General features: G+C 47.2%; 1 protein-coding gene across 2 annotated transcripts in view; it reads right to left on the bottom strand.

Moving 5' to 3' along the window:
• The window catches only part of MRPL33 (mitochondrial ribosomal protein L33), a 122,741-nt gene that overhangs the window by 18,025 nt on the left and 78,519 nt on the right, over positions 1–26,197 (bottom strand). Inside the window, exons 1-2 of one of the 2 annotated variants that reach the window (XM_078786335.1) lie at positions 3,368–3,394; positions 3,179–3,263 (exon numbers count right to left, since the gene is read on the bottom strand). In XM_078786335.1, the coding sequence (XP_078642461.1) occupies positions 3,179–3,200 (22 nt within the window). In that variant the 5' untranslated portion in view covers positions 3,201–3,263; positions 3,368–3,394. Of the gene's footprint in view, positions 1–3,178; positions 3,264–3,367; positions 3,395–26,197 lie in introns of those variants that run through there. The other variant, XM_068104184.2, reaches the window with a different exon arrangement.

Genomic DNA, 26,197 nt, shown 5'->3' with positions numbered 1-26,197 from the left:
AATGTTACGTGCAAGTATGTTGGCAAACACCCATGCGGACGACACCCGCGGGTACCCGTGCATGTTCGCAGACTCCAGGACGCAAAACATAAATCAGCCTTAAGCCAGCTCCGACACACGGCACGATGCGGGCATGGGAGAAGAAGGCTTTCTCAAGAAGGTCCTTGGTCCTTGATCAAGAAGAAGGTCCTTGATTTGACTCCATTTAGAGCAAGGCTCTTCTGCAGCGATTCCCCACCATTAAATCAAGACGAAGCGTATTTTTTTCAGATGAGTGTGCTATGTACCTCGGCAATCGATCCAGGAATGTTTATTTTTGATGGAAAGAAAATCCTCATTTTTATGAGGAAATTGAACAGCATCCTCCATGTCATGCATGATGTGGGCAGCAATTTCAGAAGATCACTTCATAGGGCGATATTTTTTCGATACAAGTGTCAATCACATTACATCCTTCATTTGAAAATGCTTCAGACGTGGTTTGTTCCATAACTGCGTGAGAGGGGTCTCGAGGAAACGGCTATCCTGCAACAAGATGGTGCACCAGCACATTACGCTCTCGCAGTTAGAGAATATCTCGACGACAAATTCAGTGGACGATGGATTGGATGTGTATCTGAGATTGTGCGGCCTCCTCGAAGTCCGAACTTAACAACATGCGACAACTCGCTTTGGGGCATTGTGAAAGAGGAAATCACTCATCTCCACCACCAACAGTTGAAGACCTCAAAACAGCTTTTATGACCTCCAACCCTCAACATGGAAGAAAATGTCCAGAAGAACATGGAGAAAAATTCAAATTTGTGCATAGAATGGAGGGGAGAATACAAATAAATTCTAACTAAATTCTAACTGCATGCACAGGGACTTTGTGGCCACTCTGTACATGTCTTCAAAAAAAGGGGAAATGTTGTGTCTTGTTTATATTACATTGGTGATGTAAATGTTCATGAATCAGAATGTGATCTTCAACAAGGAGAGGGCGGTCATGAAGGGGGCGGAGAAAATAGCTGGGGAGAGAAGATATGGTGGTGAAGGGGTGAAGAAAGGAGCAGGAGAGAGAAGATATGGTGGTGAAGGGGTGTAGAAAGGAGCAGAGAGAGAAGATATGGTGGTGAAGGGGTGAAGAAAGGAGCAGGAGAGAGAAGATATGGTGGTGAAGGGGTGAAGAAAGGAGCAGGAGAGAGAAGATATGGTGGTGAAGGGGTGAAGAAAGGAGCAGGAGAGAGAGGATATGGTGGTGAAGGGGTGGAGAAAGGAGCAGGGGAGAGAAGATATGGTGGTGAAGGGGTGAAGAAAGGAGCAGGGCAGAGAAGATATGGTGGTGAAGGGGTGGAGAAAGGAGCAGGAGAGAGAAGATATGGTGGTGAAGGGATGAAGAAAGGAATATTGCCGTGAAGTGGTGGAGAAAGGAGCTGGGGAAAGAGGATATGGTGGTGAAGGGGCGGACAAAAGGAGTTGGGGAAAGGCAAGATGGTGGTGAAGGGGCGGAGAAAGGAGCTGGGGAGAGGGAAGATGGCGGTGAAGGGGCGAAGAAAGGAGCTGGGGACAGGAAAGATGGCGGTGAAGGGGCAGAGAAAGGAGCTGGGGACAGGAAAGATAGCGGTGAAGGGGCAGAGTAAGGAGCTGGGGAAAGGCAAGATGGTGGTGAAGGGGCGGAGAAAGGAGCTGGGGAGAGGGAAGATGGCAGTGAAGGGGCGAAGAAAGGAGCTGGGGACAGGAAAGATGGCGGTGAAGGGGCAGAGAAATGAGCTGAGGAAAGGCAAGATGGTGGTGAAGGGACAGTGAAAGGAGCTGGGGAGAAGGAAAGTGGCGGTGAAGGGGCGGAGAAAGGAGCTGTGGAGAGGGAAGATGGCGGTGATTGAGAGTAAAGCCCGGTCTGTAAATGAAATTAACTTTAAGTTGCTTGGAATTTTATATCGCATCTCCTTGTATTCAGGCTTTTAGTAACAGCATTTGTGATCAAGTTTGAAAGAGGATATTGAGAGCAACAAATAAATAAATAACCCAACAAGGCACCTTCCTTACCCATGCATGCTCAGTTTGGGGAATTTATGGGTCAAAGGAGGCAATATAACGAGGATATAGAGCTGTGCGTTCCATTGAACGATAGCGGATAAATATAAGAGGCGATAATTAGGAGACTGTAGGCGGTAATGGAACTATAGGAAGTTATGTGATAAGGGGCTTCGAGGGGTGAAAGTCCAAAGGGGACGATGGAGCTAATGTGAGGGTGGGGGATACTGTAAGGGAGGATAAGGAGGTATCCATACAAGGGGAGAAGGGGGTCCATACAAGGGGAGAAAGGCAATATAAAGGGTGCTGGAAGGATATATCACAAGATTGTCGGAGTGTAGGGGGCTATGGAGCTTTCAGGGGGCTATGGAGCTTTCAGGGGGCTGTGAAGCTTTCAGGGGGCTGGGGAGCTTTCAGGGGGCTGGGGAGCTTTCAGGGGGCTGGGGAGCTTTCAGGGGGCTGGGGAGCTTTCAGGGGGCTATGGAGATTTAGAGGGGTATGGAGCTTAAGGGGGCTATGGAAATTTAGGGGCTATTGAGATTTAGGGGGGGGGGGGGTATGGAGATTTTGGGGTTATGGAGATTTTGGGGTTATGGAGCTTCAGGAGGCTGTGGAGATTTATGAGGGTATGGAAATGTAGGATGCTATGGAGATTTAGGGGGCTATGGAGATTTAGGGGGGTATGGAGATTTAGGGGGGTATGGAGATTTAGGGGGGTATGGAGATTTAGGGGGGTATGGAGATTTAGGGGGGTATGGAGATTTAGGGGGGTATGGAGCTTTAGGGGTTATGGAGATTTTGGGGTCATGGAGCTTCAGGGGGTTATGGAGATTTATGGGGGTATGGAGATTTAGGGGGCTATGGATATTTAGGGGGCTATGGATATTTAGGGGGCTATGGATATTTAGGGGGCTATGGATATTTAGGGGGCTATGGATATTTAGGGGGCTATGGATATTTAGGGGGCTTTGGAGCTTTCAGGGGCTATGGAGATTTAGGGATTATGGACACAATGTTCTCAATGCAGTGAGGGTATCAAACTGTTAAAATGAAGAACTTAAGTTTGAAACAATCAGAAACTAGTGCTACATTCAAATAATGATGTCCCCTTCAAAAGAGGACAAGCACAAGGTTCCGATGAGGTAAACACAGGTGTACCCACGATTGACTGCCGTGAGCAGCATGGTCCGCTGAGCGTCGACTGGAACACAAGGAACTGGAAACTGCAGGTTTCTTGGGAATCCGATCTGTAGGAATAAAACCGCTTCCCTTCAGTCTCGGTCCAAACTAAACGGCTTTTGTACAGTTCATTTACTCTCACTGTACAAGCAAAACAACATTCATCAAGCACCTTCCACCATTCATTTAATTAAACGGTGCTTCTCGATTCTGTCAAACAAATACATATGAGGCCATAAAGTCTTTTGTCTCAAAATGTAAATTGTTATTAGCTACTGAATCCATTTAGAGGTGCAAATAGTCTGAGCGGGATGAAATCACCATCCCATCTAAAACATACATTTGTATACACCGCCAACAACACCGCCGTTCCATTTACCGCATGGATGCTCTTCGAAGATAAACTTTTCTCCATTCTCACTGAATTATACAGAGAACGGATAATAATGACATAAAAACCCAAGGTATCTTGCTTTTCCAGTTTTTTATTATTTAAGCTGCAAAACGATGGCGCGTTTCTTTGGCTGGTTAAAAAAAAAATCCTGTTTGTCATCGCCGCGACGCCGCCCGCCCCATAAAAGTCGTCCGCCCCTAAAAAAAATCTTCTTTTTATTTTTATTTTTAAAAATTTTTTATTTTTTATTTTATTTATTTTTTCCTCGCGAAGTCAGTAAAATCCGTTCCCGCTCAGTGGAACAGGTTCGAATTTTGCATATGCTCGCGTACTGTCTGAGCCAAGTTACATGTGCGCGACAGAAAATGCCGTTCGTTGTTTGTCAAATTCGGCGAACGTCCAGTGTTCTATAGGCCTGGGTTGGTGTCAAAGTGCCAGAAAATATCACTCTAGTCGAACTGTATTATGAGCTCGTGTCGGGAACGCTTGATGGTAAGAAATATAACCGTTTTAATGTACGTTGTTGTTGTTGTTGAATATTTAGTGTGTTGTGGCGGACACAATGCCAGTGGGCAATAATTCCGCGCACCAGTGGGTGGCGCGAGCGCCCGGGCGTGGAAGCGCGGCTCAGGCCACGCCCGGAGCAAAGGTGTCACGAGGCGCAGAGTGGAACTGAGATACATGCCCCGCCTTACGGCCGACCGGCCACGCCCTGGGGCAAGGCGTGGCCTCGGGACATATATGCGGGCTCGAAAGTCGAGCCCGCCCAGTGCTTACGTGCGAACTGTTAATAAAGTGTTTCAGTTTGTACAACGTGTTGTGGCCTACCTTCTTGGCAAACGAGTTGTGTGGCACAGCACCACACTGGTGACCTCGACTGGTTCAGCCGCAGCTGACCCCTGAACGCGCCATGGCTACCAACGCTGTCGCCGCTAAACTCCCAGAGTTCTGGGAAGCACAAGCCGACGTTTGGTTTGTGCAGGCCGAAGCCCAATTCCAGCTCCGGGGCATCACGGCGGACGACACCATGTACTTTCACGTGGTCGCCACCCTCGGGCCCGGCACTGCCGCCCGCGTCGTGTCCATCCTTCGGCGCCTGCCGGGCGACCACAAGTACGCGGCACTCAAACGTCTTCTCCTCGCCACGTTCGGGCTCACGGAGGCCGACCGCGCCGACCGCCTCCTGGACCTTCCCGCCCTCGGCGACACACGACCGTCCGTTCGGATGGATTACATGTTGTCCCTTCTTGGAGACCAGCGCCCGGATTTCGTTTTCCGCACGCTTTTCCTCCGCCAGCTACCTGCGCAGGTGCGGCTCGCGCTGGCCGGTTCGAACATAAAGGAACCCCGCGCCCTGGCCGGAGAGGCAGACAAATTTTTCGCGGTCTGCGACACGCGTCCGATGTACGGCGCTGCCGTAGTGGATCCCGGTGCGGAGGTTTCAGCGCCGCACACGCGGCTGATGCATGGCGCTGCCGTACTGGATCCCGGTGCGGAGGCTTCAGCGCCGCGCCCCCTCGTGGCCGCTGCTGCACCCCGTCCACCGCCGCCGTCACGACCGACGCGGCAGCCACCACCGGGCAAACCTGGTGTTACTATCATGCCAGGTTCAGCCGCAAGGCTAGGGCATGCCGCCCGCTGTGTTCTTTCGACAGGTCGGGAAACGACCGGGCCGGCGCACACTTGCGGCCATGAGCGTCGGCCATTCCGGCAGCCTCCTGTTCATCACAGACACCTCATCTGGTCGCCGTTTTCTGTGCGACACTGGAGCACAGGTAAGCATACTCCCTGCCTCCGCGTCCGACAAGCAAGCCACGGGCCGGGGCCCCGCTTTGCTCACTGCCAACGGAACTCCCATCCGCACATTCGGGAAGCGTTGCCTCTCGCTGCGTTTCGGAGGACAGCGCTTCCGATGGTCTTTCGTCACTGCCAGCGTGCCAATGGCCCTGCTCGGTGCGGACTTCCTTTGTGCGCATGGGCTGTTGGTGGACGTTAAGCGTCGACGTCTCGTCCAGGCCGAAACCTTCAGCTCGCTCGCTTGTTCGCTGAGCGGCTCATTGAGCAGCTCGCTGAGCGGCTCACCAAGCGGCTTACCAAGCGGCTTGCTGAGCGGTTCCGTCCCGGCAAGGTTAGTCTGTACGCTTCCGGCAGCGGACGAGTTTACCCGCCTCCTCGCCAGTTTCCCGGCACTCACACGGCCCACCTTTTCAGCGGTGGCCGTCAAACACGGGGTGGAACACCATATTCCCACCGTCGGACCACCGGTCTATGCCCGGGCGCGCCGCCTCGACCCCACGAAGCTCGCTGTGGCGAAAGCGGAGTTCGCCACGCTGGAGCGGCTGGGCATCGTACGGCGCTCCAACAGCGCATGGGCCTCTCCTCTGCACATTGTGCCCAAGCCCGGCGGCGGATGGCGGCCGTGCGGTAACTACCGCCGGCTCAACGATGCCACCACCCCCGACCGCTACCCGGTCCCGCATATTCAGGACTTTTCTGCCCGGTTGGCGAAAACGACCATTTTATCCAAGGTGGACCTCATCCGGGGCTACCACCAGGTCCCCGTACAACCGGACGATGTACTGAAGACTGCCGTCATCACACCTTTCGGCCTCTTCGTGTTCTTGCGGATGCCTTTTGGGTTGAAAAATGTGGCCCAGGCGTTCCAGCGGCTCATGGACAGCGTCTTGCACAACTTGTCCTTCATCTACGTCTACCTGGACAACATCCTAGTCGCGAGCGCGTCCCGGGAGGAGCACCTGCTCCATCTCCGCACGCTCTTCGAACGCCTGGGCCAGCATGGCCTGATAATCAACCCCGCGAACTGCCGTTTCGGCGTCACTGCCATCGACGTCTTGGGGCACCGCATCACCAGGCACGGGGCCATCCCTTTACCGGCCAAGGTGGAGGCGGTCAGGAGTTTCCCGCACCCCCGCACGATCAAGGGGCTCCAGGAATTCCTGGGCATGGTGAATTTTTATCACCGCTTCGTGCCCCGCGTCGCCCAGCTCCTGCGCCCCCTGCACGAGGCCCTCCGGGGGAAGCCGGGCAAAGGTGACATCGCCTGGACGGAGCCGATGGCCGCGGCGTTTGTGGGTGCAAAGCTGGCCTTGGCCAACGCCACCATGCTGGCGCACCCTGTGCCCGATGCACCAATCGCCCTCACCACCGACGCGTCGGACTACGCGGTGGGCACGGTGCACGAGCAGTGGGTGAGTGGTGCTTGGCAGCCACTCGCGTTTTTTAGCCGGCAGCTCCACCCGCACGAACGTCGGTACAGCACCTTCGACCGCGAGCTGCTCGGGCTCCACCTGGCGGTCCGACACTTCCGCCATCTTCTCGAGGGCCGCCCGTTCACGGCCTTCGTCAATCACAAGCCCCTTGTTTTCGCGATGGCCAAGGTCACCGAGCCGTGGTCGGCCCAGCAGCAACGTCACCTCTCTGCCGTGTCCGAGTACACGACGGACATCCGCCACGTCGTGGGTAAGGACAACCCGGTGGCGGATTGCCTTTCGCGGTCCGTCACACACGCGGTCCACCTCCGGATCGACTATGCCCGGATGGCGGAGGACCAGACCGCCGACCCCGACGTCCAGGCCTTGCGGACCGCCGTCACGGGCCTCCGCATCACCGAGGTGCCGTTCGACATCGCGGGCACTGCCCTCTTGTGCGACATCTCCCTCGGCCGGCCTCGCCCCATCATGCCCGCTGGCTGGCAGCGCCCGGTTTTTGACGCCATCCACGGCCTTTCCCACCCGGTAACGAAGGCCTCCCAGAAGCTGGTCGCGGTGAAGTTCGTCTGGCACAGCCTCTGGAAGAACGTCCGCGACTGGGCCAGGATGTGCCTCGCGTGCCAGCGCGCGAAAGTCCACCGGCACACCCAAGCCCCGTTGGCCCCGTTTACGGTGCCCGAACGTCGGTTCGACCATGTCCAGTGTCCACGTCGACTTGGTGGGGCCTCTGCCCACCTCGCAAGGTTTCACCCACCTCCTCACCATGGTGGACCACACCACCCGGTGGCCGGAGACCGTGCCATTGGTGGTGATGGCAGCGGCTGACGTCGCGCAAGCTTTCATCGCCACTTGGGTTGCCCGGTTCGGCGCCCCCTCGGACATCTCGTCCGACCGCGGCCCCCAGTTCACCTTGGAGCTCTGGGGAGCAGTGGCGCAAGGGCTCGGCGTCAAGCTGCACTGCACCACGGCTTACCACCCCCAGGCCAACGACCTGTGCGAGCGCTTCCATCACTCAATGAAGGCCGCGCTCCGGGCCAGCCTCTGCGATGGCAGCTGGGCCGACAGGCTCCCCTGGGTCCTGCTGGGCCTCAGGACGGCGCCCAAGGACGACCTGCGCGTGTCCTCGGCGGAGTTGGTTTTCGGACAACCACTGCGGGTACCGGGCGAATTTATCCCCGACTCCACGGCACATTGGTCCGCGGCGCAACAGCGCTCCACCCTTCAGGAGACCGCCAGGAGGTTCGCTCCGGTGCTGACGGCACACCACGGTTGCCCGTCCTCCCACGTCGCCCCAGAGCTTCGCACGGCGGAGTACGTTTTTGTCAGGCACGACGCCCACCGGGCACCACTGCGGCCCCCGTATGACGAGCCCTTCTGCGTGCTGGAGACCGGGGACAACCATTTCACCGTGGACATCGGCGGTACTCCGGATCGTATATCTGTGGACCGCCTCAAGCCGGCCCACCTCGACCTGGACCACCCCCCGCAAGCAGCTCTGCCTCCGCGTCGAGGCCGCCCCCCGGCGGGCAGATCCCCGGCACCCCCCATCCCCGCCGTCCCGCTACCCCCCAGCCCTGCACGCATTGCCACAGGGCGTTTCGGCCGGGTCATCCGGCTTACCCGCAAGCTCACCCTTCAGGTGCGCGGAAATTCTGGGGGGGGGGCGCATGTGGCGGACACAATGCCAGTGGGCAATAATTCCGCGCACCAGTGGGTGGCGCGAGCGGCCGGGCGTGGAAGCGCGGCTCAGGCCACGCCCGGAGCAAAGGCTTCACGAGGCGCAGGGTGGAACTGAGATACATGCCCCGCCTTTCGGCCGACCGGCCACGCCCGGGGGCAAGGCGTGGCCTCGGGACATATATGCGGGCTCGAAATTCGAGCCCGCCCAGTGCTTACGTGCGAGCTGATAATAAAGTGTTTTGGTTTGTACAACGCGTTGTGGCCTACCTTCTTGGCAAACGAGTTGTGTGTGTACAGCACCATAGTTTGCAGGTTTTCCCCCTCACTCGCCACTTTTATTCATAAAGAATGGTGAGAAATGTTGGACTCCAGTTCTGTGCTAAACTAAAATCTGTCGGTATATGTTTAACACAAGTGAGAGTGTTGAAAACCACATTTCCACATAAACCACAAAACCACATAAGTGTTGAAAACCACATTTTGCAATTGGGTTCGTGCTGTAAAACCACTTATCGCACTTGTGCTCGTGTTGAAAACCACTTTCCACACCCGTGTTAGTGTAGCAAACCACTTTCCGCACTCGTGCTAGCATAGTAAACCATTATTCGCACTTGTGTTAGTGTTGCAAAACCACTTTTCGCACTTGTGTTAGTGTTGCAAAACCACTGTCCACACTTGTGCTGGCATTGAAAACCACTTTTCACACATGTGCTCGTATTGCAAAACAACTTTCGGCACTTGTGCTGGCGTTGAAAACCACTTGTCTCACTTGTGATAGTGTTGCAAAACCACTTTTCGCACTTGCGCTGGCGTTGAAAACCACTCTCCGCACTTGAGCTGGTGCTGCAAAACCACTTTCCACACTTGTGCTGGCATTTAAAACCACATTTCACACATGTGCTGGCATTGAAAACAACTTTATGCACTTCTGCTAGTGTTGAAAACCACTTTTCGCGCTCCTGTTAGTGTTCAAAACCACTTTTTGCACTTGTGTTAGTGTTGCAAAACGACTTTTCGCACTTGTGTTAGTGTTGCAAAACGACTTTTCGCACTTGTGTTAGTGTTGCAAAACCATGTTCCTCACTTGTGCTGGTGTTGAAAACCACTCTCCGCACTTGAGCTAGTGTTGCAAAACCACTTTCCACCCTTGCGCTCGTGTTGAAAACCACTTTCTGCACTTGTGCCTGTGTTGCAAAACCACTTTTCACACTTGTGCCAGTGTTGAAAACCACTTTTTGCAATTGTGTTAGTGTTGAAAACCATTTCGCACTTGTGTTAGTGTTGCAACACCACTTTTCACACTTATGCTGGCATTGAAAACCACTTTCCGCAATCGTGCTCGTGTTGAAAACGAATTTTCGCAATTGGGTTGGTGTTGCAAAACCACTTATCGCACTTGTGCTCATGTTGAAAACCACTTTCCACATTCTGTTGGTGTTGCAAAACCACTTTCCACACTTGTCCTGGCATTTAAAACCACTTTTCACACATGTGCTTGTATTGCAAAACCAGTTTTTGCACTTGTGCTGGTGTTGAAAACCACTTTCCACCCTTGAGCTGGTGTTGCAGAACTACTTTCTGCACTTGTGCTGGCATTGAAAACCACTTTCTGCACTTGAGCCAGTGTTGCAGAACCACTTTTCGCACTTGTGCTGGCATTGAAAACCACTTTTTGCACTTGTGTTAGTGTTGCAAAACCACTGTCCACACTTCTGCTGGCATTGAAAACCACTTTTCACACATGTGCTCGTATTGAAAAACAACTTTCGGCACTTGTGCTGGCATTGAAAACCACTTTTTGCACTTCTGCTAGTGTTGAAAACCACTTTTCGCACTTGTGTTAGTATTGCAAAACCACTTGTCTCACTTGTCTTAGTGTTGCAAAACCACTTTTCGCACTTGTGCTGGCGTTGAAAACCACTCTCCGCCCTTGAGCTGGTGTTGCAAAACCACTTTCCACACTTGCGCTCGTGTTGAAAACCACGTTCTGCACTTGTGCCTGTGTTGCAAAACCACTTTTCACATTTATGGTGGCGTTGAAAACCACTTTCCGCAATCGTGCTCGTGTTGAAGACGACTTTTCGCAATTAGGTTTGGTGTTGAAAAACCACTTTCCACACTTGTGATGGCATTTAAAACCACTTTTCACACTTGTGCTAGTATTGCAAAACCACTTTTCGCACTTGTGCTGGCATTGAAAACAACTTTATGCACTTCTGCTGGTGTTGAAAACCACTTTTCGCGCTCCTGTTAGTGTTCAAAACCACTTTTTGCACTTGTGTTAGTGTTACAAAACCATTTGTCTCACTTGTGTTAGTGTTGCAAGTCCACTTTCACATTTGTGTTAGTGTTGCAAAACCACTTTTCGCACTTGTGTTAGTGTTGCAAAATGACTTTTCGCACCTGTTAGTGTTGCCTTTTTCGCACCTGTTAGTGTTGCAAAACCATTTTCCAAACTTGTGCTGGTGTTGAAAACCACTCTCCGCACTTGAGCTAGTGTTGCAAAACCACTTTCTACACTTGCGCTCATGTTGAAAACCATGTTCTGCACTTGTGCCAGTGTTGAAAACCACTTTTTGCAATTGTGTTAATGTTGAAAACCACTTCTCGCCCTTGTGTTAGTGTTGCAAAACCACTTTTCACACTTATGCTGGCATTGAAAACCACTTTCCGCAATCGTGTTCATGTTGAAAACGAATTTCCGCAATTGGGTTGGTATTGCAAAACCACTTATCCCACCTGTGCTCGTGTTGAAAACCACTTTCCACACTTCTGTTAGTGTTTCAAAACCACTTTCCACACTTGTCCTGGCATTTAAAACCACTTTTCACACATGTGCTAGTATTGCAAAACCACTTTTTGCACTTGTGCTGGTGTTGAAAACCACTTTACACCCTTGAGCTAGTGTTGCAGAACTACTTTCTGCACTTGTGGTGGCATTGAAAACCACTTTCTGCACTTGAGCTCGTGTTGCAGAACCACTTTTCGCACTTGTGCTGGCATTGAAAACCACTTTTTTCACTTGTGTTAGTGTTGCAAAACCACTATCCACACTTGTGCTGGCATTGAAAACCACTTTTCACACATGTGCTCGTATTGCAAAACCACTTTTCGCACTTGTGTTAGTGTTGCAAAACCACTTTTCGCACTTGTGTTAGTGTTGCAAAACCACTTTTCGCACTTGTGTTAGTGTTGCAAAACCACTTTTCGCACTTGTGGCATTTCGCACTTTTCGCAATTGGGTTGGTGTTTCGCACTTGTGCACTTGTGCGTGTGTTGAAAACCACTTTTTGCAATTGTGTTAGTGTTGAAAACCACTTTTCGCACTTGTGTTAGTGTGGCAAAACAACTTGACTCACTTGTGTTAGTGTTGCAAAACCACTCTCGGCACTTGAGCTAGTGTTGCAAAACCACTTTCCACACTTGTGCTCATGTTGAAAACCACGTTCTGCACTTGTGCCTGTGTTGCAAACCACTTTTCGCACTTGTGCCAGTGTTGAAAACCACTTTTTACAATTGTGTTGGTGTTGAAAACCATTTCGCACTTGTGTTAGTGTTGCAAAACCACTTTTCGCACTTATGCTGGCGTTGAAAACGAATTTTCGCAATTGGGTTGCAAAAGCATTTTCCGCACTCATGCTGGCATTGAAAACCACTTTTTGCACTTTTGTTTAGATTTGCAAAACCACTGCCCACACTTGTGCTGACATTGAAAACCACTTTTCACACATGTGCTCGTATTGCAAAACAACTTTCGGCACTTGTGCTGGCGTTGAAAACCACTTTTTGCACTTCTGCTAGGGTTGAAAACCACTTTTCACACTCCTGTTAGTGTTCAAAACCACTTTTTGCACTTGTGTTGGTGTTGCAAAACCACTTGTCTCACATGTGTTACTGTTGCAATGCCACTTTTCGCACTTGTGCTGACGTTGAAAACCACTCTCCGCACTTGAGCTAGTGTTGCAAAACCACTTTCCACACTTGCGCTCGTGTTGAAAACCACGTTCTGCACTTGTGCCTGTGTTGCAAAACCACTTTTCGCACTTGTGCCAGTGTTGAAAACCACTTTTTGCAATTGTGTTAGTGTTGAAAACCATTTCGCACTTGTGTTAGTGTTGCAAAACCATTTTTCACACTTATGCTGGCGTTGAAAACCACTTCCCGCAATTGTGCTCGTGTTGAAAACCACGTTCTGCACTTGTGCCTGTGTTGCAAAACCACTTTTCGCACTTGTGCCAGTGTTGAAAACCACTTTTTGCAATTGTGTTAGTGTTGAAAACCATTTCGCACTTGTGTTAGTGTTGCAAAACCATTTTTCACACTTATGCTGGCGTTGAAAACCACTTTCTGCAATTGTGCTCGTGTTGAAAACGAATTTTCGCAATTGGGTTGGTGTTGCAAAACCACTTACTGCACTTGTGCTCGTGTTGAAAACCACTTTCCACATTCTGTTGGTGTTGCAAAACCACTTTCCACACTTGTCCTGGCATTTAAAACCACTTTTCGCACTTGTGTTAGTGTTGCAAAACCACTTTTCGCACTTGTGTTAGTGTTGCAAAACCACTTTTCGCACTTGTGTTAGTGTTGCAAAAGCATTTTCTGCACTTGTGCTGGCATTGAAAACCACTTTCTGCTCTTGAGCTAGTGTTGCAGAACCACTTTTCACACTCATGCTGGCATTGAAAACCACTTTTTGCACTTTTGTTAGTTTTGCAAAACCATTGTCCACACTTCTGCTGGCATTGAAAACCACTTTTCACACATGTGCTCGTATTGAAAAACAACTTTCGGCACTTGTGCTGGCATTGAAAACCACTTTTTGCACTTCTGCTAGTGTTGAAAACCACTTTTCGCACTTGTGTTAGTGTGGCAAAGCAACTTGACTCACTTGTGTTAGTGTTGCAAAACCACTCTCCGCACTTGAGCTAGTGTTGCAAAACCACTTTCCACACTTGTGCTCGTGTTGAAAACCACGTTCTGCACTTGTGCCTATGTTGCAAAACCACTTTTCGCACTTGTGCCAGTGTTGAAAACCACTTTTTGCAATTGTGTTCGTGTTGAAAACAATTTCGCACTTGTGTTAGTGTTGCAAAACAACTTGACTCACTTATGCTGGCGTTGAAAACCACTTTCCGCAATCGTGCTCGTGTTGAAAACGAATTTTCGCAATTGGGTTGGTGTTGCAAAACCACTTATCGACTTATGCTCGTGTTGAAAACCACTTTCCACATTCTGTTGGTGTTGCAAAACCACTTTCCACACTTGTCCTGGCATTTAAAACCACTTTTCACACATGTGCTCGTATTGCAAAACCACTTTTCGCACTTGTGCTGGTGTTGAAAACCACTTTCCACCCATGAGCTAGTGTTGCAGAACTACTTTCTGCACTTGTGCTGGCATTGAAAACCACTTTTTGCACTTGTGTTAGGGTTGCAAAACCACTCTCCCCACTTGTGCTGGCATTGAAAACCACTTTTCACACATGTGCTCGTATTGCAAAACCACTTTTCGCACTTGTGTTAGTGTTGCAAAACCACTTTTTGCACTTGTGTTGGTGTTGCAAAAGCATTTTCCACACTTGTGCTGGTGTTGAAAACCACTTTCCACACTTGAGCTAGTGTTGCAGAACTACTTTCTGCACTTGTGCTGGCATTGAAAACCACTTTCTGCTCTTGAGCTAGTGTTGCAGAACCACTTTTCGCACTCATGCTGGCATTGAAAACCACTTTTTGCACTTTTGTTCGTTTTGCAAAACCACTGTCCACACTTCTGCTGGCATTGAAAACCACTTTTCACACATGTGCTCGTATTGAAAAACAACTTTCGGCACTTGTGCTGGCATTGAAAACCACTTTTTGCACTTCTGCTGGTGTTGAAAACCACTTTTCGCACTTGTGTTAGTGTTGCAAAACCACTTGTCTCACTTGTATTAATGTTGCAAAACCACTTTTCGCACTTGTGCTGGCGTTGAACACCACTCTCCGCACACGAGCTGGTGTTGTAAAACCACTTTCCACACTTGCGCTCATGTTGAAAACCACGTTCTGCACTTGTGCCTGTGTTGCAAAACCACTTTTCACACTTATGCTGGCATTGAAAACCACTTTCCGCAATCGTGCTCGTGTTGAAAACGACTTTTCGCAATTGGGTTGGTGTTGCAAAACCACTTTCCACACTCGTGCTGGCATTGAAAACCACTTTTCACACATGTGCTAGTATTGCAAAACCGCTTTTCGCATGTGCGCTGGCATTGAAAACAACTTTATGCACTTCTGCTAGTGTTGAAAACCACTTTTCGCGCTCCTGTTAGTGTTCAAAACCACTTTTTGCACTTGTGTTAGTGTTGCAAAACGACTTTTCGCACTTGTGCCAGTGTTGAAAACCACTTTTTGCAATTGTGTTTGTGTTGAAAACCACTTCGCCCTTGTGTTAGTTTTGCAAAACCACTTTTCACACTTATGCTGGCGTTGAAAACCACTTTCCGTAATCGTGCTCATGTTGAAAACGAATTTTCGCAATTGGGTTGGTATTGCAAAACCACTTATCGCACCTGCGCTCGTGTTGAAAACCACTTTGCACACTTGTCCTGGCATTTAAAACCACTTTTCACACATGTGCTAGTATTGCAAACCCACTTTTTGCACTTGTGCTGGTGTTGAAAACCACTTTTCGCACTTGTGTTAGTGTTGCAAAACCACTTTTCGCACTTGTGTTGGTGTTGCAAAACCACTTTTCGCACTTGTGTTAGTGTTGCAAAACCACTTTTCGCACTTGTGTAGGTGTTGCAAAAGCATTTTTCGCACTTGTGCTGGTGTTGAAAACCACCTTCCACACTTGAGCTAGTGTTGCAGAACTACTTTCTGCCCTTGTGCTGGCATTGAAAACCACTTTCTTCTCTTGAGCTAGTGTTGCAGAACCACTTTTCACACTCATGCTGGCATTGAAAACCACTTTTTGCACTTTTGTTAGTTTTGCAAAACCAATGTCCACACTTCTGCTGGCATTGAAAACCACTTTTCACACATGTGCTCGTATTGAAAAACAACTTTCGGCACTTGTGCTGGCATTGAAAACCACTTTTTGCACTTCTGCTAGTGTTGAAAACCACTTTTCGCACTTGTGTTAGTGTTTCAAAACCACTCTCCGCACTTGAGCTAGTGTTGCAAAACCACTTTCCACACTTGTGCTCGTGTTGAAAACCACGTTCTGCACTTGTGCCTGTGTTGCAAAACCACTTTTCGCACTTGTGCCAGTGTTGAAAACCACGTTTTGCAATTGTGTTCGTGTTGAAAACCATTTCGCACTTGTGTTAATGTTGCAAAACCACTTTTCACACTTATGCTCGTGTTGAAAACCACCTTCCACACTTCTTTTAGTGTTGCAAAACCACTTTCCACACTTGTTCTGGCATTTAAAACCACTTTCTACCCTTGAGCTAGTGTTGCAGAACTACTTGCCGCACTTGTGCTGGCATTGAAAACCACCTTCTGCACTTGAGCCAGTGTTGCAGAACCACTTTCCGCACTTGTGCTGGCATTGAAAACCACTTTTTGCACTTATGTTAGTGTTGCAAAACCACTGTCCTCACTTGTGCTGGCATTGAAAACCACTTTTCACACATGTGCTCGTATTGCAAAACCACTTTTCGCACTTGTGTTAGTGTTGCAAAACCACTTTTCGCACTTGTGTTAGTGTTGCAAAACCACTTTTCGCACTCATGCTGGCATTGAAAACCACTTTTTGCACTTTTGTTAGTTTTGCAAAAACCACTGTCCACACTTGTGCTGGCATTGAAAACCACATTTCACACATGTGCTCGTATTGCAAAACAACTTTCGGCACTTGTGCTGGCGTTGAAAACCACTTTTTGCACTTCTGCTAGTGTTCAAAACCACTTTTTGCACTTGTGTTGGTGTTGCAAAACCACTTTTCGCACTTGTGCTGGTGTTGAAAACCACTCTCCGCACTTGAGCTAGTGTTGCAAAACCACTTTCCACACTTGCGCTCATGTTGAAAACCACGTTTTGCACTTGTGCCTGTGTTGCAAAACCACTTTTCGCACTTGTGCCAGTGTTGAAAACCACTTTTTGCAATTGTATTAGTGTTGAAAACCATTTCGCACTTGTGTTAGTGTTGCAAAACCACTTTTCACACTTATGCTGGCGTTGAAAACTACTTTCCGCAATCGTGCTCGTGTTGAAAACAAATTTTCGCAATTGGGTTGGTGTTGCAAAACCACTTTCCACACTTGTGCTGGCATTGAAAACCACTTTCTGCACTTGTGTTAGTGTTGCAAAACCACTGTCCACACTTGTGCTGGCATTGAAAACCACTTTTCACACATGTGCTCGGATTGCAAAACCACTTTTCGCACTTGTGTTAGTGTTGCAAAACCACTTTTCGCACTTGTGTTCGTGTTGCAAAACCACTTTTCGCACTTGTGTTAGTGTTGCAAAAGCATTTTCTGCACTTGTGCTGGTGTTGAAAACCAATTTCCACACTTGAGCTCGTGTTGCAGACTACTTTCTGCACTTGTGCTGGCATTAAAAACCACTTTCTGCTCTTGAGCTAGTGTTGCAGAACCACTTTTCGCACTCATGCTGGCATTGAAAACCACTTTTTGCACTTTTGTGAGTTTTGCAAAACCACTGTCCACACTTGTGCTGGCATTGAAAACCACTTTTCACACATGTGCTCGTATTGCAAAACCACTTTTCGCACTTGTGTTAGTGTTGCAAAACCACTTTTCGCACTTGTGTTAGTGTTGCAAAACCACTTTTCGCACTTGTGTTAGTGTTGCAAAACCACTTTTCGCACTTGTGTTAGTGTTGCAAAACCACTTTTCGCACTTGTGTTAGTGTTGCAAAACCACTTTTCGCACTTGTGTTAGTGTTGCAAAAGCATTTTCCGCACTCATGCTGGCATTGAAAACCACTTTTTGCACTTTTGTTAGTTTTGCAAAACCACTGTCCACACTTCTGCTGGCATTGAAAACCACTTTTCACACACGTGCTCATATTGAAAAACAACTTTCGGCACTTGTGCTGGCATTGAAAACCACTTTTTGCACTTATGCTAGTGTTGAAAACCACTTTTTGCACTTGTGTTAGTGTTGCAAAACCACTTTCACATTTGTGTTCGTGTTGCAAAACCACTTTTCGCACTTGTGTTAGTGTTGCAAAATGACTTTTCGCACTTGTGTTAGTGTTGCAAAACCATTTTCCACACTTGTGCTGGTGTTGAAAACCACTCTCCGCACTTGTGCCTGTGTTGCAAAGCCACTTTTCGCACTTTGTGCCAGTGTTGAAAACCACTTTTTGCAATTGTGTTAGTGTTGAGAACCATTTCGCACTTGTGTTAGTGTTGCAAAACCACTTTTCACACTTATGCTGGCGTTGAAAACCACTTTCCGCAATCGTGCTTGTGTTGAAAACGAATTTTCGCAAATGGGTTGGTGTTGCAAAACCACTTATTGCACTTGTGCTCGTGTGGAAAACCACTTTCCACATTCTGTGGGTGTTGCAAAACCACATTCAACACTTGTCCTGGCATTTAAAACCACTTTCCACCCTTGAGCTAGTGTTGCAAAACCAGTTTTCGCACTTGTGCTGGTGTTGAAAACCACTTTCCACCCATGAGCTAGTGTTGCAAAACCAGTTTTCGCACTTGTGCTGGTGTTGAAAACCACTTTCCACCCATGAGCTAGTGTTGCAGAACTACTTTCTGCACTTGTGCTGGCATTGAAAACCACTTTTTGCACTTGTGTTAGGGTTGCAAAACCACTCTCCCCACTTGTGCTGGCATTGAAAACCACTTTTCACACATGTGCTCGTATTGCAAAACCACTTTTCGCACTTGTGTTAGTGTTGCAAAACCACTTTTTGCACTTGTGTTGGTGTTGCAAAAGCATTTTCCACACTTGTGCTGGTGTTGAAAACCACTTTCCACACTTGAGCTAGTGTTGCAGAACTACTTTCTGCACTTGTGCTGGCATTGAAAACCACTTTCTGCTCTTGAGCTAGTGTTGCAGAACCACTTTTCGCACTCATGCTGGCATTGAAAACCACTTTTTGCACTTTTGTTCGTTTTGCAAAACCACTGTCCACACTTCTGCTGGCATTGAAAACCACTTTTCACACATGTGCTCGTATTGAAAAACAACTTTCGGCACTTGTGCTGGCATTGAAAACCACTTTTTGCACTTCTGCTGGTGTTGAAAACCACTTTTCGCACTTGTGTTAGTGTTGCAAAACCACTTGTCTCACTTGTATTAATGTTGCAAAACCACTTTTCGCACTTGTGCTGGCGTTGAACACCACTCTCCGCACATGAGCTGGTGTTGTAAAACCACTTTCCACACTTGCGCTCATGTTGAAAACCACGTTCTGCACTTGTGCCTGTGTTGCAAAACCACTTTTCACACTTATGCTGGCATTGAAAACCACTTTCCGCAATCGTGCTCGTGTTGAAAACGACTTTTCGCAATTGGGTTGGTGTTGCAAAACCACTTTCCACACTCGTGCTGGCATTTAAAACCACTTTTCACACATGTGCTAGTATTGCAAAACCGCTTTTCGCATGTGCGCTGGCATTGAAAACAACTTTATGCACTTCTGCTAGTGTTGAAAACCACTTTTCGCGCTCCTGTTAGTGTTCAAAACCACTTTTTGCACTTGTGTTAGTGTTGCAAAACGACTTTTCGCACTTGTGCCAGTGTTGAAAACCACTTTTTGCAATTGTGTTTGTGTTGAAAACCACTTCGCCCTTGTGTTAGTTTTGCAAAACCACTTTTCACACTTATGCTGGCGTTGAAAACCACTTTCCGTAATCGTGCTCATGTTGAAAACGAATTTTCGCAATTGGGTTGGTATTGCAAAACCACTTATCGCACCTGCGCTCGTGTTGAAAACCACTTTGCACACTTGTCCTGGCATTTAAAACCACTTTTCACACATGTGCTAGTATTGCAAACCCACTTTTTGCACTTGTGCTGGTGTTGAAAACCACTTTTCGCACTTGTGTTGGTGTTGCAAAACCACTTTTCGCACTTGTGTTAGTGTTACAAAACCACTTTTCGCACTTGTGTCGGTGTTGCAAAAGCATTTTTCGCACTTGTGCTGGTGTTGAAAACCACCTTCCACACTTGAGCTAGTGTTGCAGAACTACTTTCTGCCCTTGTGCTGGCATTGAAAACCACTTTCTTCTCTTGAGCTAGTGTTGCAGAACCACTTTTCACACTTCTGCTGGCATTGAAAACCACTTTTCACACATGTGCTCGTATTGAAAAACAACTTTCGGCACTTGTGCTGGCATTGAAAACCACTTTTTGCACTTCTGCTAGTGTTGAAAACCACTTTTCACACATGTGCTCGTATTGAAAAACAACTTTCGGCACTTGTGCTGGCATTGAAAACCACTTTTTGCACTTCTGCTAGTGTTGAAAACCACTCTCCGCACTTGAGCTAGTGTTGCAAAACCACTTTCCACACTTGTGCTCGTGTTGAAAACCACGTTCTGCACTTGTGCCTGTGTTGCAAAACCACTTTTCGCACTTGTGCCAGTGTTGAAAACCACTTTTTGCAATTGTGTTCGTGTTGAAAACCATTTCGCACTTGTGTTAATGTTGCAAAACCACTTTTCACACTTATGCTCGTGTTGAAAACCACCTTCCACACTTCTTTTAGTGTTGCAAAACCACTTTCCACACTTGTTCTGGCATTTAAAACCACTTTCCACCCTTGAGCTAGTGTTGCAGAACTACTTGCCGCACTTGTGCTGGCATTGAAAACCACCTTCTGCACATGAGCCAGTGTTGCAGAACCACTTTCCGCACTTGTGCTGGCATTGAAAACCACTTTTTGCACTTATGTTAGTGTTGCAAAACCACTGTCCTCACTTGCGCTGGCATTGAAAACCACTTTTCACACATGTGCTCGTATTGCAAAACCACTTTTCGTACTTGTGTTAGTGTTGCAAAACCACTTTTCGCACTTGTGTTAGTGTTGCAAAACCACTTTTCGCACTTGTGTTAGTGTTGCAAAACCACTTTTCGCACTCATGCTGGCATTGAAAACCACTTTTTGCACTTTTGTTAGTTTTGCAAAAACCACTGTCCACACTTGTGCTGGCATTGAAAACCACATTTCACACATGTGCTCGTATTGCAAAACAACTTTCGGCACTTGTGCTGGCGTTGAAAACCACTTTTTTCACTTCTGCTAGTGTTCAAAACCACTTTTTGCACTTGTGTTGGTGTTGCAAAACCACTTTTCGCACTTGTGCTGGTGTTGAAAACCACTCTCCGCACTTGAGCTAGTGTTGCAAAACCACTTTCCACACTTGCGCTCATGTTGAAAACCACGTTTTGCACTTGTGCCTGTGTTGCAAAACCACTTTTCGCACTTGTGCCAGTGTTGAAAACCACTTTTTGCAATTGTATTAGTGTTGAAAACCATTTCGCACTTGTGTTAGTGTTGCAAAACCACTTTTCACACTTATGCTGGCGTTGAAAACTACTTTCCGCAATCGTGCTCGTGTTGAAAACAAATTTTCGCAATTGGGTTGGTGTTGCAAAACCACTTTCCACACTTGTGCTGGCATTGAAAACCACTTTTCCCACATGTGCTAGTATTGCAAAACCAGTTTTTGCACTTGTGCTGGCATTGAAAACCACTTTCTGCACTTGTGTTAGTGTTGCAAAACCACTGTCCACACTTGTGCTGGCATTGAAAACCACTTTTCACACATGTGCTCGGATTGCAAAACCACTTTTCGCACTTGTGTTAGTGTTGCAAAACCACTTTTCGCACTTGTGTTCGTGTTGCAAAACCACTTTTCGCACTTGTGTTAGTGTTGCAAAAGCATTTTCTGCACTTGTGCTGGTGTTGAAAACCAATTTCCACACTTGAGCTCGTGTTGCAGACTACTTTCTGCACTTGTGCTGGCATTAAAAACCACTTTCTGCTCTTGAGCTAGTGTTGCAGAACCACTTTTCGCACTCATGCTGGCATTGAAAACCACTTTTTGCGCTTTTGTGAGTTTTGCAAAACCACTGTCCACACTTGTGCTGGCATTGAAAACCACTTTTCACACATGTGCTCGTATTGCAAAACCACTTTTCGCACTTGTGTTAGTGTTGCAAAACCACTTTTCGCACTTGTGTTAGTGTTGCAAAACCACTTTTCGCACTTGTGTTAGTGTTGCAAAACCACTTTTCGCACTTGTGTTAGTGTTGCAAAACCACTTTTCGCACTTGTGTTAGTGTTGCAAAACCACTTTTCGCACTTGTGTTAGTGTTGCAAAAGCATTTTCCGCACTCATGCTGGCATTGAAATCCACTTTTTGCACTTTTGTTAGTTTTGCAAAACCACTGTCCACACTTCTGCTGGCATTGAAAACCACTTTTCACACACGTGCTCATATTGAAAAACAACTTTCGGCACTTGTGCTGGCATTGAAAACCACTTTTTGCACTTATGCTAGTGTTGAAAACCACTTTTTGCACTTGTGTTAGTGTTGCAAAACCACTTTCACATTTGTGTTCGTGTTGCAAAACCACTTTTCGCACTTGTGTTAGTGTTGCAAAATGACTTTTCGCACTTGTGTTAGTGTTGCAAAACCATTTTCCACACTTGTGCTGGTGTTGAAAACCACTCTCCGCACTTGTGCCTGTGTTGCAAAGCCACTTTTCGCACTTTGTGCCAGTGTTGAAAACCACTTTTTGCAATTGTGTTAGTGTTGAGAACCATTTCGCACTTCTGTTAGTGTTGCAAAACCACTTTTCACACTTATGCTGGCGTTGAAAACCACTTTCCGCAATCGTGCTTGTGTTGAAAACGAATTTTCGCAAATGGGTTGGTGTTGCAAAACCACTTATTGCACTTGTGCTCGTGTGGAAAACCACTTTCCACATTCTGTGGGTGTTGAAAAACCACATTCCACACTTGTCCTGGCATTTAAAACCACTTTCCACCCTTGAGCTAGTGTTGCAAAACCAGTTTTCGCACTTGTGCTGGTGTTGAAAACCACTTTCCACCCATGAGCTAGTGTTGCAATACCAGTTTTCGCACTTGTGCTGGTGTTGAAAACCACTTTCCACCCATGAGCTAGTGTTGCAGAACTACTTTCTGCACTTGTGCTGGCATTGAAAACCACTTTTTGCACTTGTGTTAGGGTTGCAAAACCACTCTCCCCACTTGTGCTGGCATTGAAAACCACTTTTCACACATGTGCTCGTATTGCAAAACCACTTTTCGCACTTGTGTTAGTGTTGCAAAACCACTTTTTGCACTTGTGTTGGTGTTGCAAAAGCATTTTCCACACTTGTGCTGGTGTTGAAAACCACTTTCCACACTTGAGCTAGTGTTGCAGAACTACTTTCTGCACTTGTGCTGGCATTGAAAACCACTTTCTGCTCTTGAGCTAGTGTTGCAGAACCACTTTTCGCACTCATGCTGGCATTGAAAACCACTTTTTGCACTTTTGTTCGTTTTGCAAAACCACTGTCCACACTTCTGCTGGCATTGAAAACCACTTTTCACACATGTGCTCGTATTGAAAAACAACTTTCGGCACTTGTGCTGGCATTGAAAACCACTTTTTGCACTTCTGCTGGTGTTGAAAACCACTTTTCGCACTTGTGTTAGTGTTGCAAAACCACTTGTCTCACTTGTATTAATGTTGCAAAACCACTTTTCGCACTTGTGCTGGCGTTGAACACCACCCTCCGCACATGAGCTGGTGTTGTAAAACCACTTTCCACACTTGCGCTCATGTTGAAAACCACGTTCTGCACTTGTGCCTGTGTTGCAAAACCACTTTTCACACTTATGCTGGCATTGAAAACCACTTTCCGCAATCGTGCTCGTGTTGAAAACGACTTTTCGCAATTGGGTTGGTGTTGCAAAACCACTTTCCACACTCGTGCTGGCATTTAAAACCACTTTTCACACATGTGCTAGTATTGCAAAACCGCTTTTCGCATGTGCGCTGGCATTGAAAACAACTTTATGCACTTCTGCTAGTGTTGAAAACCACTTTTCGCGCTCCTGTTAGTGTTCAAAACCACTTTTTGCACTTGTGTTAGTGTTGCAAAACGACTTTTCGCACTTGTGCCAGTGTTGAAAACCACTTTTTGCAATTGTGTTTGTGTTGAAAACCACTTCGCCCTTGTGTTAGTTTTGCAAAACCACTTTTCACACTTATGCTGGCGTTGAAAACCACTTTCCGTAATCGTGCTCATGTTGAAAACGAATTTTCGCAATTGGGTTGGTATTGCAAAACCACTTATCGCACCTGCGCTCGTGTTGAAAACCACTTTGCACACTTGTCCTGGCATTTAAAACCACTTTTCACACATGTGCTAGTATTGCAAACCCACTTTTTGCACTTGTGCTGGTGTTGAAAACCACTTTTCGCACTTGTGTTAGTGTTGCAAAACCACTTTTCGCACTTGTGTTGGTGTTGCAAAACCACTTTTCGCACTTGTGTTAGTGTTGCAAAACCACTTTTCGCACTTGTGTAGGTGTTGCAAAAGCATTTTTCGCACTTGTGCTGGTGTTGAAAACCACCTTCCACACTTGAGCTAGTGTTGCAGAATTACTTTCTGCCCTTGTGCTGGCATTGAAAACCACTTTCTTCTCTTGAGCTAGTGTTGCAGAACCACTTTTCACACTCATGCTGGCATTGAAAACCACTTTTTGCACTTTTGTTAGTTTTGCAAAACCAATGTCCACACTTCTGCTGGCATTGAAAACCACTTTTCACACATGTGCTCGTATTGAAAAACAACTTTCGGCACTTGTGCTGGCATTGAAAACCACTTTTTGCACTTCTGCTAGTGTTGAAAACCACTTTTCACACATGTGCTCGTATTGAAAAACAACTTTCGGCACTTGTGCTGGCATTGAAAACCACTTTTTGCACTTCTGCTAGTGTTGAAAACCACTCTCCGCACTTGAGCTAGTGTTGCAAAACCACTTTCCACACTTGTGCTCGTGTTGAAAACCACGTTCTGCACTTGTGCCTGTGTTGCAAAACCACTTTTCGCACTTGTGCCAGTGTTGAAAACCACTTTTTGCAATTGTGTTCGTGTTGAAAACCATTTCGCACTTGTGTTAATGTTGCAAAACCACTTTTCACACTTATGCTCGTGTTGAAAACCACCTTCCACACTTCTTTTAGTGTTGCAAAACCACTTTCCACACTTGTTCTGGCATTTAAAACCACTTTCCACCCTTGAGCTAGTGTTGCAGAACTACTTGCCGCACTTGTGCTGGCATTGAAAACCACCTTCTGCACTTGAGCCAGTGTTGCAGAACCACTTTCCGCACTTGTGCTGGCATTGAAAACCACTTTTTGCACTTATGTTAGTGTTGCAAAACCACTGTCCTCACTTGTGCTGGCATTGAAAACCACTTTTCACACATGTGCTCGTATTGCAAAACCACTTTTCGTACTTGTGTTAGTGTTGCAAAACCACTTTTCGCACTTGTGTTAGTGTTGCAATACCACTTTTCGCACTTGTGTTAGTGTTGCAAAACCACTTTTCGCACTCATGCTGGCATTGAAAACCACTTTTTGCACTTTTGTTAGTTTTGCAAAAACCACTGTCCACACTTGTGCTGGCATTGAAAACCACATTTCACACATGTGCTCGTATTGCAAAACAACTTTCGGCACTTGTGCTGGCATTGAAAACCACTTTTTGCACTTCTGCTAGTGTTCAAAACCACTTTTTACACTTGTGTTGGTGTTGCAAAACCACTTTTCGCACTTGTGCTGGTGTTGAAAACCACTCTCCGCACTTGAGCTAGTGTTGCAAAACCACTTTCCACACTTGCGCTCATGTTGAAAACCACGTTTTGCACTTGTGCCTGTGTTGCAAAACCACTTTTCGCACTTGTGCCAGTGTTGAAAACCACTTTTTGCAATTGTATTAGTGTTGAAAACCATTTCGCACTTGTGTTAGTGTTGCAAAACCACTTTTCACACTTATGCTGGCGTTGAAAACTACTTTCCGCAATCGTGCTCGTGTTGAAAACAAATTTTCGCAATTGGGTTGGTGTTGCAAAACCACTTTCCACACTTGTGCTGGCATTGAAAACCACTTTTCCCACATGTGCTAGTATTGCAAAACCAGTTTTTGCACTTGTGCTGGCATTGAAAACCACTTTTCACACATGTGCTCGTATTGCAAAACCACTTTTCGCACTTGTGTTAGTGTTGCAAAACCACTTTTCGCACTTGTGTTCGTGTTGCAAAACCACTTTTCGCACTTGTGTTAGTGTTGCAAAAGCATTTTCTGCACTTGTGCTGGTGTTGAAAACCAATTTCCACACTTGAGCTCGTGTTGCAGACTACTTTCTGCACTTGTGCTGGCATTAAAAACCACTTTCTGCTCTTGAGCTAGTGTTGCAGAACCACTTTTCGCACTCATGCTGGCATTGAAAACCACTTTTTGCACTTTTGTGAGTTTTGCAAAACCACTGTCCACACTTGTGCTGGCATTGAAAACCACTTTTCACACATGTGCTCGTATTGCAAAACCACTTTTCGCACTTGTGTTAGTGTTGCAAAACCACTTTTCGCACTTGTGTTAGTGTTGCAAAACCACTTTTCGCACTTGTGTTAGTGTTGCAAAACCACTTTTCGCAATTGTGTTAGTGTTGCAAAACCACTTTTCGCACTTGTGTTAGTG

Source organism: Myxine glutinosa, chromosome 11, assembly GCF_964187855.1.
Source record: "Myxine glutinosa chromosome 11, kmMyxGlut1.1, whole genome shotgun sequence".
Classification (NCBI taxonomy): Eukaryota; Metazoa; Chordata; class Myxini; order Myxiniformes; family Myxinidae; genus Myxine; species Myxine glutinosa.
The sequence above is the reverse complement of the archived record's forward strand: the minus strand, read 5'-3'. Positions and strand labels throughout refer to the sequence as shown.